General features: G+C 34.4%; 1 protein-coding gene across 1 annotated transcript in view; it reads left to right on the top strand.

Moving 5' to 3' along the window:
• C1H18orf54 (chromosome 1 C18orf54 homolog) overlaps positions 1 to 6,601 on the top strand; it is a 30,331-nt gene extending 23,730 nt beyond the window's left edge. Inside the window, exons 8-9 of the mRNA XM_036746265.1 lie at positions 3,176 to 3,237; positions 6,435 to 6,601. Of these exons, the coding sequence (XP_036602160.1) occupies positions 3,176 to 3,237; positions 6,435 to 6,552 (180 nt within the window). The 3' untranslated portion in view covers positions 6,553 to 6,601. The remainder of the gene's footprint in view (positions 1 to 3,175; positions 3,238 to 6,434) is intronic.
• The last annotated feature ends 5,699 nt before the right edge of the window (positions 6,602 to 12,300 follow it).

The following is a 12,300-nucleotide window of genomic DNA, read 5'->3' on the forward strand; positions in this document are numbered from 1 at the left end:
ATATATTTCTGTTTTTATAGATCTCACTCCATTTTCCCTTCTCCTTGTATATATTCATTTAGTTTTTGATGGACCCATCTTTTTTGGGGGGTAGTCTTTCTCATTCATGATAAAATTAAACTCTAGGTCTGTGTCTTCTCTGTTACCTTGGCACTGCAGGCCCATCCTGGGAACATATAAATAAATAATCCCTTTTCCTAGGTAGTACAACTCTTAGAAAAAGTAGTCTTGTGTTGTGGCTATTCTTCCTGTACAAAATCCATTATAAAGCCCTTTACTCTCACCACAGACTTACATTTCCCCACCCATGCCCTCCATGGCCATGGGAACATTCTTTAATGGAAGCCTTTTATTTGCTCTTCTAGCATGAGACATACTTTCTAAACCACCTATCCTGATCCTCCCCTCAACTGAGTATATCTACTGCTCTTAATCCTTACCATATGATGTTTAAGATTCTTTTCATCTTTTAGACACCTGTATTCTTTTTGTCTCTTGATGTTTTTTTTTCTTTTACCCTTCAATCCAACTTTCTTTTTTTTTCTTTTTTGGGGGTAACAACTGCCCATAAACAAGAGAGTTTATTTCATTGCTTAGGCTTTTCTTTGTAATTACATTTACTGTTTCTTATGCATGTCTTCTCTCTTGAGTTAACTCTATGCTTGCCTTTTTCTCTGTCTTTGTGCATTTCTCTCTTAATAGCTGTCCTGTTTGCTATTCACATATGCAGCCCTGTTTTTGTTTTTGATAAATACATCCATTTTGTTCCCAACTTCACTAGCTATCACTTTTAATCCCTATTTGCTTCAGTTCCCCATCTGTAAAATGAACCAAAGGGAATGACAAATCATCTAGTATCTTTGCCAGGAAAACCTGACATGGGGTCATGAAGAGTCAGACACAACTGAAACAACTGAACAACAAGAAATCCATATTGTTGCAGGTCCATCTCTTTTTCAGTAATGATTAGGCTCAGCTTTGGGATTTGCAAATTGGGATTGCAACTTGAACTACTTTGATTTTTTTAATAAGAAACCATGACACTTACAGCTTGCTTTTCCTTTAAGTATTTAATAAATTCAACATATAGTTTTTAAAGCTGTCCTATTTTCTTGCCTGCCTTCTGTTGTCTTCTGTGCATTTGTTTAAAATGTTCTTGACCTTTTTTTATTTCTTTTTGGGTGACTCTAGTCCTTTGCTTTTTGGAATATCCTATTCTTTTTTCTGATATCTTTGGGCTACAAAATTCTTCTAAATTATTCAAATATTCTGGCTGCTTATAAAATTTGTTGTTTGGTATTGAAATTCTGAAATATAACTAATTACATGCCTTGGAGCTTCAAGTGTGTGGTTTTTCTCTGTTGGCAATCCATAGATTCTATCCATCAGTTATTTTAATGCCTTTATTCAAAAGTTATGGACAGTTTTCTGGAGTTGTTTCCTGTATTTGTGGTATTCAGGTCTTTTAATGTATGTATTTTAGGGAATTCTGTGAGCCTTAAAGTTATTTCTCTTTATCCTTTTCTTATGGTCTGTCACTTTGGTTTGTACACAATTAGTTTGGTCAAAACTGTTGTTTGCTTTTCTTTTGTAAAATTTATTTCCATTTTTTTGTGGAAAAGTTCCTAATATTTCACTTGTTTTTTCATAGCCTCTACAACTTTGAGGATATTCTTTCTCCATTATGTGCTTTAGGTTCTCTGCTTTGCTGTTTGTATTGTTTAATTCTGTATTGAGAACTTTATATTACTATCTAGTTACTACCCTGATACTTTCTTTTAAATATTTGATTTCTCTTGACCAGTTCTGGAGTTTCTTGCTGTTTTTCTGTGATCTCTGAGAAATCTATAGGATTCTTTTCTATTTTGTATTTTTGGTTTTTCTTTGTAGTATAATACTTGTTCAATGTTTATGGTCCTTTTTGTTTCTACTAATTTTTCCTGTCTTTGAGTCTCGCTGTTGTTTTATCTGTTCTGGAGCTATGCTTATACAGCCTTTATCTCTTGGACTTTTTGTTCTTTAGCCTTTTTTTTGTCCAAAATAGTTTGTCTCTGGTAGCCCTCCTCCCTCTTTTCCCTTTCAGCCTCTACTTCTCTGATGTACTTTCTCCCACTCAGACCCCTGAAATTGGCTCAGTCAGCTTCCTCAGGTTATGGGGTGTGGGACCCTGCCTGGTTGGATCTTTGCCCAGGGTAAACTCTTGATCCTTGGGTGGTTTCTGGTCTTCTTTCCCTTTCACATGAAAACCCTTTCATGTTGAGCCAGATCTATAAAACTTTGTCTTTTGCACCTCTCCTCTCTCCCCACCCAAGTTATATTCCCTCATTCCCATGGCTGAGCACCATCAAAATTTTCAACCTCTTATGAGTTGGGGGGAGGAGAACTTAGCATGAATCCTTGCCATTGGGGAATCTGGCAGGGTTCTTCACATTTAAGATAGGAAATACAAGCCTGGGAGATTGCTCAAACTGGCTTTGTCCACTACTTTGTGGACTGAGGGTGGGGAGAGTAAGTGGAAGCATTAAGTATCTTAGTTTCTTGTATTGTTTCATGAGGCTTTTCCCTCTATTGCTGTTTTACTTCTTATCTTGTGGATTCAGCAATAATTGTTCTAGATTTGGCATGCTCAAAATGTTGGACAGGTTTGCAGAAAATAAGTATTCATTGCCTGTAATCATATAACTAGGTCTCTTGTCTAAGATTATAGTTATATAAACGAGCTGCGTCTTGGAAAATTATGGTCGATATTTGGATCAATATAATATTCAAATTATGTAGTCTATTTACTTTGAAACACATTTTCTTTATTTCCAGTTATTAACTCTAATAGAATCATTTTCCTTAGATTGGCAATTACACAATCGCATTACAAAATTAAGGATCTACCAGTGTAATCAGATTGCATGCAGATATTTACAAAAATGTCTTAGGACTGTGGAAAAATGAATAATCTAAAAAACATTCTTTTTGTTGTACTATTGAACCTATTCTGCTGGTATTATTGCTTCAGAATAGATATTTTTGAAGGTTCTGTTTCCTCAAAAATATTATGTATATCATATTGTTTAGAAATATACATTGTAATTTTTATTATATTTATATGTGTAAACACATAAAAAGCATGTATATATATGTTACATGTTGTAAATTTTAATACTTGACTTGCTATTGATAGTGTCCAGAGGAGGAAGGATCTACAAAGGAAGATGTAATTCCTATTACTGAATCTCTTGAAAAGTAAGTATATTCTTATTTATAAATATTAATATTAGTTAAAATATTTAATGAATATGTTAGCAGTTAACTTAGCAGCTATTCCCTTGCCTAAAAAAATTAAAAATTCCTAAGTGTAACATTATTGAACATTTTCAAGAAATCTGTCTTGTTTATTTAAATGTGTTTGAGCACTTGTCTTTAATTGATGACTTAACAGAGTTTTCTTTGGGGCAAGCTATTAATACTTCTTCTGGCATGTATCTCCATGTAAGGATCCTATAAATAAATCATCGCAAATTCTTTTTTTATATCCGAGTAACACATTTTTTTTAGATGGCATGTTTTGATGTGTACATACAAGGACAATTTACATTTATATAATTATAACTTTAAAAAGTGAAAATTTGAGTATGTGTGGCCACTTCACAGAATTCATTATTTGCACTAATTGGAATCTGGCAGCAATTTATGCATTACATTTATGTATGTCTCCTCTCCATTCACCAAACATTTGTTAAAATACTTGTAAAGGTTGTGCTTGCTACCAAAGCTAGAAAGATTTTTTTAAGATAGTCCTTTACTTTAGGAGCTTGTATTTTACTGGGAAGGGGGAAGATTGGACATGCATATAGAAAAATATAATACGTAATGGGAGTAATGGGATCCAGACTAAGTGCTCTAGGAAAATTTGAGGAGAGGCAGAATACTTATACTCGAGGGTAAGTGGGGAAGACTTCATGGAGAAGGTGGTAGCTGAACTGAAGCTTGAAGGAAGAGAAGGATTCTAAAATGCAAAGAGGAGGTTGCATTTTAGGCGCCCCCAAATGGCCTCCATGAGTGCTAGAATCATATGGTGAGTCTCGGAACTGCTCAAAATCTATTTTGGCTGAAACATAATGTTTATGAAGAAGAGTATGCATAATGGCTAGAAAGATTGTGGTGGGCCTTAAAGTTTGTGTTTTGTCTTAGAAGCAGTAGGGAGCTGTTGAAGATTTTGAGCAAGGGAATGAAATAGAAAACCTTGGGAAATTCAGTGAGTCTGATTTTTATGAAGTTCTTACTATGTACAAGGAAGATTATTTTGGCAGCTTTGTGAAGGATGGGATAGAGAAAGGAGAGACTGGAGACAGAAAACAATTAGTAGACTATCATAATTTTCCAAGTGAGATGTAATATGAGGGTCTGAACTAGGCTGGTTACAATGTAAAGGAAGCATTGGGATTTTTGTGAGAGATCTTGTCCAGATAGAACCAACAAGAGTTGGTAAAAAGAACTTGAATAGGGGGTGGTAAGGTATGTATATATCTGAGATATAGACAACATTTGCATGTATATGGTATATAAATAAATACCTTTATGGGGCTTTTTGTTTCAGGTTTTATTTTAATTATCTCTTTAAAGATGAACCATATCTGACATTTTTTGCAGGTCACAAAACCAGTTTGTATTGAGGTAAATGTGGACTCATGTGGTTCTGACTTTGAGGCCAATGTCCTATCCCCTAAACTAAACTCTTATAAATACTGAAATATCTTTTTAAAAATCTAATCTAATTTTTATTTAAAAAAGAAAATTTTAAACACTGTATTACGTAGGTGTTTACCATATAGATAGCATATATGACATAATCGATCTTTTTCTTGATGATTCAGGTTATCATTTTCAATATCACTAATTATACTGTGCTATAATATAAAACAACAATTTTCAGTAGATTAAGTAGTGTTTTGAGCTATTTGTTCCTATGCAAAATAATTCCAAGCAACTGTGATTTTTCAAGTTCTTGTCTGCTTATTATAATCTGATTGGGGGGAGGCTTATCTCTCAGTGTCAATTGTCATTTCTCCTCCATCAATCTGAAATGTCATTATTGGTGAGTGAATAAGTGTAACCCATTTATTCTATCTAGCCAGTGCCAGAGCATGCCTTATGTTAAGCTACCCAGACATCTTATCAAAACAATATTATCATTACTTCTGGAAAGGATAATTGATTACCTTATGGCTCTATTCACTATTCTTGTGACTGCCCAAACCAAAACCCCCTTCCTTGGTCACCAAGGCCTTGTATGTGTTGTCGCTCCCTATAAAAATGTAAATTACTTGAAAGAAGGGCCTGCTTCTCTTTTTTAAAAATGTAAATCCCCAGCACCTAGCACAGTACCTGGTATATAATGAAAATCAACCTGATCCCTGAACTAACAGAGCTATCAATGGGGTGTGGGAAGTGGGAGGATTGGACATGTATACATATAAATAAATACATGATAAGGTAGAATGTTATGAGGAGCAGGTATAGGCAGAGTAGTTTGGGGTGATATTGAGATTTAAGTCGTTACCACTTTGTGCAGATGAAGTTTAGTGGAGATGGAGGCCATGGGAGTTGAAGAAGTAAGGAACTGTTAAAAGGGTATTCAATATGAATACTAAAATCCATGAAAATGATGGCAGGTTTTGGGAGAGAAGTTTGTAAGCCAGCTACTGAAGTCACTGAAGAAATTGTCATTGGGAGAATATCCTAGAAACCTATGATCTGTACACCTTAGGCATATGTGACAGTAATAATAGGTGGTGTAAGCATCATATGAATGCCCTAGAAAGTATGATATATTTTCAAATAATTGATTGTATGCTACTATGCATTCAGATGAAAAATAGAGGCCTAGAAAAGTAGAGGTTCAGTGAGAATATCTACTTAACACATTTATTATTTTTCTATATTACCTTTGTTTTGAGGAGTGCACAGTATTTTTTATTTTCTTAAATAATCTTCAGTATATCCTTGCTAAGTAGAGAAGGGATTCACATTATTTCTTTTACTAAAGAGGCAGCAGCTAGGATCAAGAAGTTACAGTATTTGCACATTGTCTCACACCAAAGAGTTATATTTGCTGAAACTATATAAAAGCATGTTTCCTAAATACCAGGACCATTTTTGCTGTAAAGATTAAAATACTTATGTACTTGGAATTAATCACAACATTTATAGAAATTAAGATAAATTATTTATTACTCCCAGATAGTATTCAAATGCCTTTTTAAAGAACTAAGTTAAAACAAACACAAAAAGTTCCTTTGAGGGAAAATGCTCAAAATTCAGTAGTCTATCTTATTATTTAGTTATTTTATATAAGAACTGTGCTATGTGTTTTTTCCTCTATGTACTGAATATTCACTGTATACTATTAGTTTATTATATTTTATATTTTTTTCAAAAAGGGCTTTGCACCATTTGTCTCGCCTGAGAGAACTAGTTGAAGATACCCGTGGCAAATCGAACCTAATACAATCACGGAAAAATGAAGACATAAAAAACTGTCTAACCAGCAAAAATTGAGATTTCTTTTTAAAGTGTTCATAAATGGGCTAAAATGGATTTTTTTTGTTTTTTTCAGAGGTAATTGCCATAAATTATCCTGCTCCCTTAAAATAAAATTCGTAAAAATGACATTGTTTTGCACCCTAATTTCATTGCATACCCAAATAATAGAGTTGGAGATGTATCATAAAGCCTAACCTACCTGTTTTCAGGCTAGTAAATGTTTGTCACATTAGATGGATAATTTCTGTTCTTTCCTTTAAGATTTCCATGAATTTTTTTTTGCTATATCCTATTCCTCTGTTTTAATACCTCAACAAGAAGTCAATTTTCTTTTATCTTTTTGTAGTAATAGACTGCTTACTATAAACAGAATCCTATTTCAGTGAGCTTGAAAAATTATAAAAATTTCTAAGGTGATATAATGTAAAAAAAGTTATAATGAAAGCTTATTGCTACAGTGTACAGAAGATGCATAATCATTTTTTGTTTGCACAAAGCACATATTAAAGGTTTAATATATTTGCAAACAAAAACAAATTGAGGAATTGGGAAATGGAGAGTTCAAAAAAAGATCGCTAGTTCCATAACAGTTCTACTTAAGATGCTACACAGTCCTACATGTTGGTTCTAATTGTATTTGAACTTAGCATCTCGGCAGGTTTCTTTCTCTCTATGGGTATTTCGATCATCTACCTAGCTAAACCAAACAAGTTGTATAGTAATAAGTGAATTACGGTGTATTGAAGGCATTGTTAGGCATGCTGCATCATTTCAGGATCCAAATTCTCCACAAATCAGTTTGTTGTACCATACAGGTATTTCTCTGAGCCAGATCACAGCCCCTGACTATCCAAACACCGACATCAGGAAACATCTTTATGATTTTATTTTAGTGGAAAAGTTTTAAAATGTCACTAATACAACTTTTTAAAAAAAACATGCTATTTTTAATAACATTTGTATTAGTATTGACATAATAGGCAATATCTTCGTAACTTACCAAAACAGCATTTTTGTTCAAAAAATTTTCTTCCAATGGGACAATAACTTTTGAACCCATTATTATACTCCATTCCTTATTCAAATAATTCCTTATAAATACTTCCTAAGATAACAACGACTCACCACCTTACAAAACAAAATAATAGGCTGTTTCGTAGAATTAAAGTTAATTATAACCAAATTCACATGAAAATACAGACAAGACTAAGTAACACCAAAAAAGAAAGACACCAAAGTGAGTCCTAACACTAGCAAAGCAGTATTTATTAAAACTGGTATTAGAAAAAGGATAGAGAAAATAGATTAATGAGACAGAGTAGAGAACCTAGAGATTGAAGCCAATCTAAAGAAAAGATTTTTGGTCTTTTTATAAATCCATTTTTTTAAAAAACTGAAACACAGTAGAGAACCTAGAGATAGAAACCAATCTAAATAAAAGATTTTTGACTTTTTTATAAATTCGTTTTTTAAAAACACTTGGGATTCATCACATTAAATCAATAAAACTAAGAAAACTGGGTAGTCCTATAACCAGAAAATTAGTTTTGGAACCATACCTCACAACAAAACACCACAAAAAAACCTAATCAGTTCAGTGGTCTCAGTAAAAAAAAAATGTGGGGATAAAAAGGAATAACATCGCATTGATAGAAAGGATATTTTTATCAAACAAATGGAAATTGGAGACAAATTTAATGGCTTTTATTATCTGAAGAAAAAAAGATTTTACACAGCAAAAAAACTCTAAAATGAAAAGAAACAGGTTGGGGACAATAGTTGGCAGTAAATATATTAGATATAGGTATTACATTTAGAATCTGTTAGGAAATTATACACATCTATAAAACTGACAATTGACTCTGCCTGTTGTGAAAATGGCCAAAGGAAGGGTAGTCTATTTGTGAATGAGGAAATACAAACATGAAAAGATATGTGAATCTTTAATATTGAAACTGAAGTCAAGAAAAGCTTACATATCAATTTCCACTCATTTGAATAGAAAAAAATTGCAAAAATTTTAAAAAATCTAGTGTGGGTGGGACTGTGGGGAAGTAGGCATGCTAATACATTGATGCACATTTTGGAAAACAAAACTCATTAAGTCTTAAAACTAATAACACATTTGGACCCAACTATTCCAGTTTTATCCCAAAAGCATCATAAAAAGAGGAAAAAAACACTCATTTGTACAATATACAGTTCTGTAGTCACAAAAATTTAGGAAAAAATACATATCCAACAAGTGCAGATGTTAATACAGGCTGTCCATAAAGTCCGTGTGCAATTTACAAGTTACAACCATTTACACCCTGTACAATGATTTAGTATGGTAGTATAAAAAAGTATAATGTGAAGCATACTAGAAAATATAGAAATATCTCTATCAAGTGATGCAATATGAAGTATACCAGGAAATACATAAAATAAAATAAATCTAGAGGTAACAGAAACTAAGCTACCTGTAAGGGAAAGGAGAAAGGGCATAAGCGTTTATATAGTGCCTAGGAGGTGCTAAATGCTTTCAACAAACATCTCATTTGATCCTCACAACAACCCCGGAAAGCAGGTGCTATTATCCCTGTTTTACAATTGAGGATACTGAGGTAAACAGGTTAAATTACTTGCCCAGAGTTACACAGATTTTAAGTAAATAAGTCTGTATTTGAACTCAGGTCTTCCTAACTCCAGGCCCAGCTCTGTCTACTGCACCACCAGCTATCTCTGAAGGGACACTGAGCAAAAGCACTTTGTTGTTTCTTTTTTGTTTGATGTGCCTTAAATGTATAGACTACTTCATTGTTTGTATTTGTACCCTCTACATACTAGATGCTTAGTAAATGCTTATTGATTGATGGAATTTATTTGGTACTATCCTAAGTGCAAAAAAGTCTATGTAAGATTTTATGCCTTGTTTTGTATGCTTATTGTTTTCATAAGCAGTTATTACATTTATAATAAAAATTCCTTCTGGAATTAGTCTCACAGAATTATCTTTTTGTAATACTGTAATGTCAGTAAGTGGTTTCTACTTATATAAAAGATATGAAATGACTTCGATGGCTGGTTTGTTAGACTAAACTCTTAAGATTTAAGTTAGAAGCTCTTAAAATGATGTCAGAATGATTAAAAAATAGGGAATATGAATTCTGGGGACATCAGGGTAAAAGTCCTGAATAATTAGGTAAAGTAAAAGATTAAGAGCCAAGTATCTATAAAATGTATTGATTTGAAGACTTAATATCTTGGACATTTGACATGCTGTAAACTTCATTTGCTATGAACTTTCCCCCCAATTGTTCTAACTGTATTTTTTTGCTTCATCACAAGCTTTCTGATTTTATGTAATTAAAGTTTTCCACATTATCTTTTTTATCATCTCTGTATTTAGGTAAGAATTCTCCCTAGTCAAAGTTGTGAAATACAAAAGTCCCAAAAGTCTTAGTGCAGTTTTACATTTTTGTTGTTGTTGGATTAAAATTGCTCCAAGACTTTTGGAACATCCTATATATCTACTTTTCTCTGCTTAATTTGAGGGGCTTCTAATTGTTGTTTTAAAAAGATATATTGATCACAACCTTCTGTTTTTCCTGTTTCTAACCATAGTGATGTGAGAAACACAGCTGTGGGGATCACAGGACTTCATAGGCAGGGTCAAACCCTTAGGAAGACCCATGTTATAGCCCCTTAATCTGTGGGGATCACAGGACTCCCTAGGCAGGTTCAGGAAGTAAGCCTGAGACATGCTTCCGCAGCTCATTGCTTTTCTGGTTGCATAACCTTAGGAAAATCCATATGATAGCCCTCTCACCCAAAGAACTCAGAAACAGAGTGGGCAGAGGAAGGTGTTTATTACACTTCTTATGAAGACAGCAGGTGTGGTGGTCACTAGGAGCACCCACACCAATACAGAAGCAGGCGTGAGGTTAATGAGTTCTACCTTCCTTGTCTGAGTTAGGGTCAGTTTACATTCTTCATTTCCCTATATTCCCCTCTTATGTAGTTTGCATTGTAGGCATGGTAGTGAGGATACAGAAGCAGGTTAATCAGTTCTACCCTCTTTGCCTGAATTAGGGTTAGTTTACATTCTTCATTTCCCTACATTCCCTTTCTAACTTATTGTCTTAGTAAGCCAGCTTCCCCACAGCTATTGATTATCTCCGAATAACTTCTGTGGGAGCAAAACAAGATACCATAATATCCCTTCTTACAGTTGATCACCCATTAAAAAGAAGCCTGACATAAGCATTGACAGTATAGTACATATTTTGTTAGTATGTCACCACACTCTTTATAATGTCCTCTCCCCACTACCCTCCATACAATGATATCAGGTGCCTTCCCTTCCCTATCCCCCAGCTTTGCAGCCCCCTTTTGTGTGTTGTCCCTATTAGAGCATGAGTTCCTTGAGGGCAAGGACTGTCTTTTTCCACATGCTGATATCACTAGTGCTTAGCATAGTGCCTGGCTTAATAATAAGTGCTTAATAAATGCTTCTTGTCTTGCCTAATAAGTTTGTGCTTTGCACAAGGTCAGTATCTGCACAGTAAGTATTGGAAGCAGGATTTGAAACCAGGGCCTCTTGTCTCCAGAGCTACTGCTCTTTTCCATTACATTAAGCTAACTCTTTAAGAAAATGGGTGTTCCTAAAAGACCAATATGAAGGCAGTACATTCCAGGCATGGAGGACTTTTGAGTAAAAATGAAAACAGACTGTCACATAACGTGTAAGCCCAGAAAGGGTAAGTCAAGGTCAGGTTGTGAGTGGCTTTAAACAACAAATGGGGAGTTTAGATTACATACTGGAAGCAGTAGGAAGCTTCTGGAGTTTACATAGGGTAGAGGTACCTGGGGTAGATCTGTGCTTTGGGAAAATCTATTTTGCAGATGTAATTAGAAAGGGCCCATTAAGGGGGATTTCAGAATTTCAGAAAGCAAGGTGATGTCAAGGAGCAGGTGAACCTTTTCACTACATAGGACATTTACCTGCTTCTCTATAGGACACTTATCTCCCTTTACAAATAAACCTTACTTGGTCACTGAACAGAACTGAATGAAAAATGAATCAGGTAATAAAAGGGCACAAAAGAAGTTCTTGAAAACTCATAAGGACTCTAACTTAAATATAAAACTATTCACAGAATAAATAACAAAATTACTACTTTCTGGGGTGACAATGAGATATTAAATTTAGCTTGTGATTGGTGAAATGAATTATTAACGCCAGTGTGGCTGAGATAGAGGATGCAAAAACATATCTAGTCACATTAACCAAATCTTTCAGAGGTAAGATTCCAGTTCTTTGCCCTGGGTGTTTATTATTGAAGCAAAAATACTTTAGAAATGAATTTGGTGCTATAACATATTGAGATTCTTTGGAATTGTGTGCCACTGACTCAAGTTAAAAAAAAACAAAAGTGTTTCAGTTTCTCAAGGCAGAAAAAAAACAGAAGCTTTATTTGATCAGGTGGCGCGAGAATTTGGGCATCTTTCACTACCAGGGCAGAGATAGCAGTGATGAGAGGCATGGGGGGAAGGCAAGCAGGGAGATATATGCCCTTGTACAAACAATTCTAAGAAATCCCACCCCAGAGGCTGGACCCCCATCCCCATTTGCGGAGATGAGTGGCCTCACAATCTAACCAGGAATAAGTTTTTACAATACAAGCACAGAAATTACAGAATTACCTTATAGGGAAACTTTAATGCTAAGATGGCAGTTTGTAAGTAGGCTAGTGGAGGGGGAGAGGGGAATGTCATCTG

The sequence above is a fragment of the Trichosurus vulpecula genome, chromosome 1 (genome assembly GCF_011100635.1).
Source record: "Trichosurus vulpecula isolate mTriVul1 chromosome 1, mTriVul1.pri, whole genome shotgun sequence".
In the NCBI taxonomy this organism is placed as follows: domain Eukaryota; kingdom Metazoa; phylum Chordata; class Mammalia; order Diprotodontia; family Phalangeridae; genus Trichosurus; species Trichosurus vulpecula.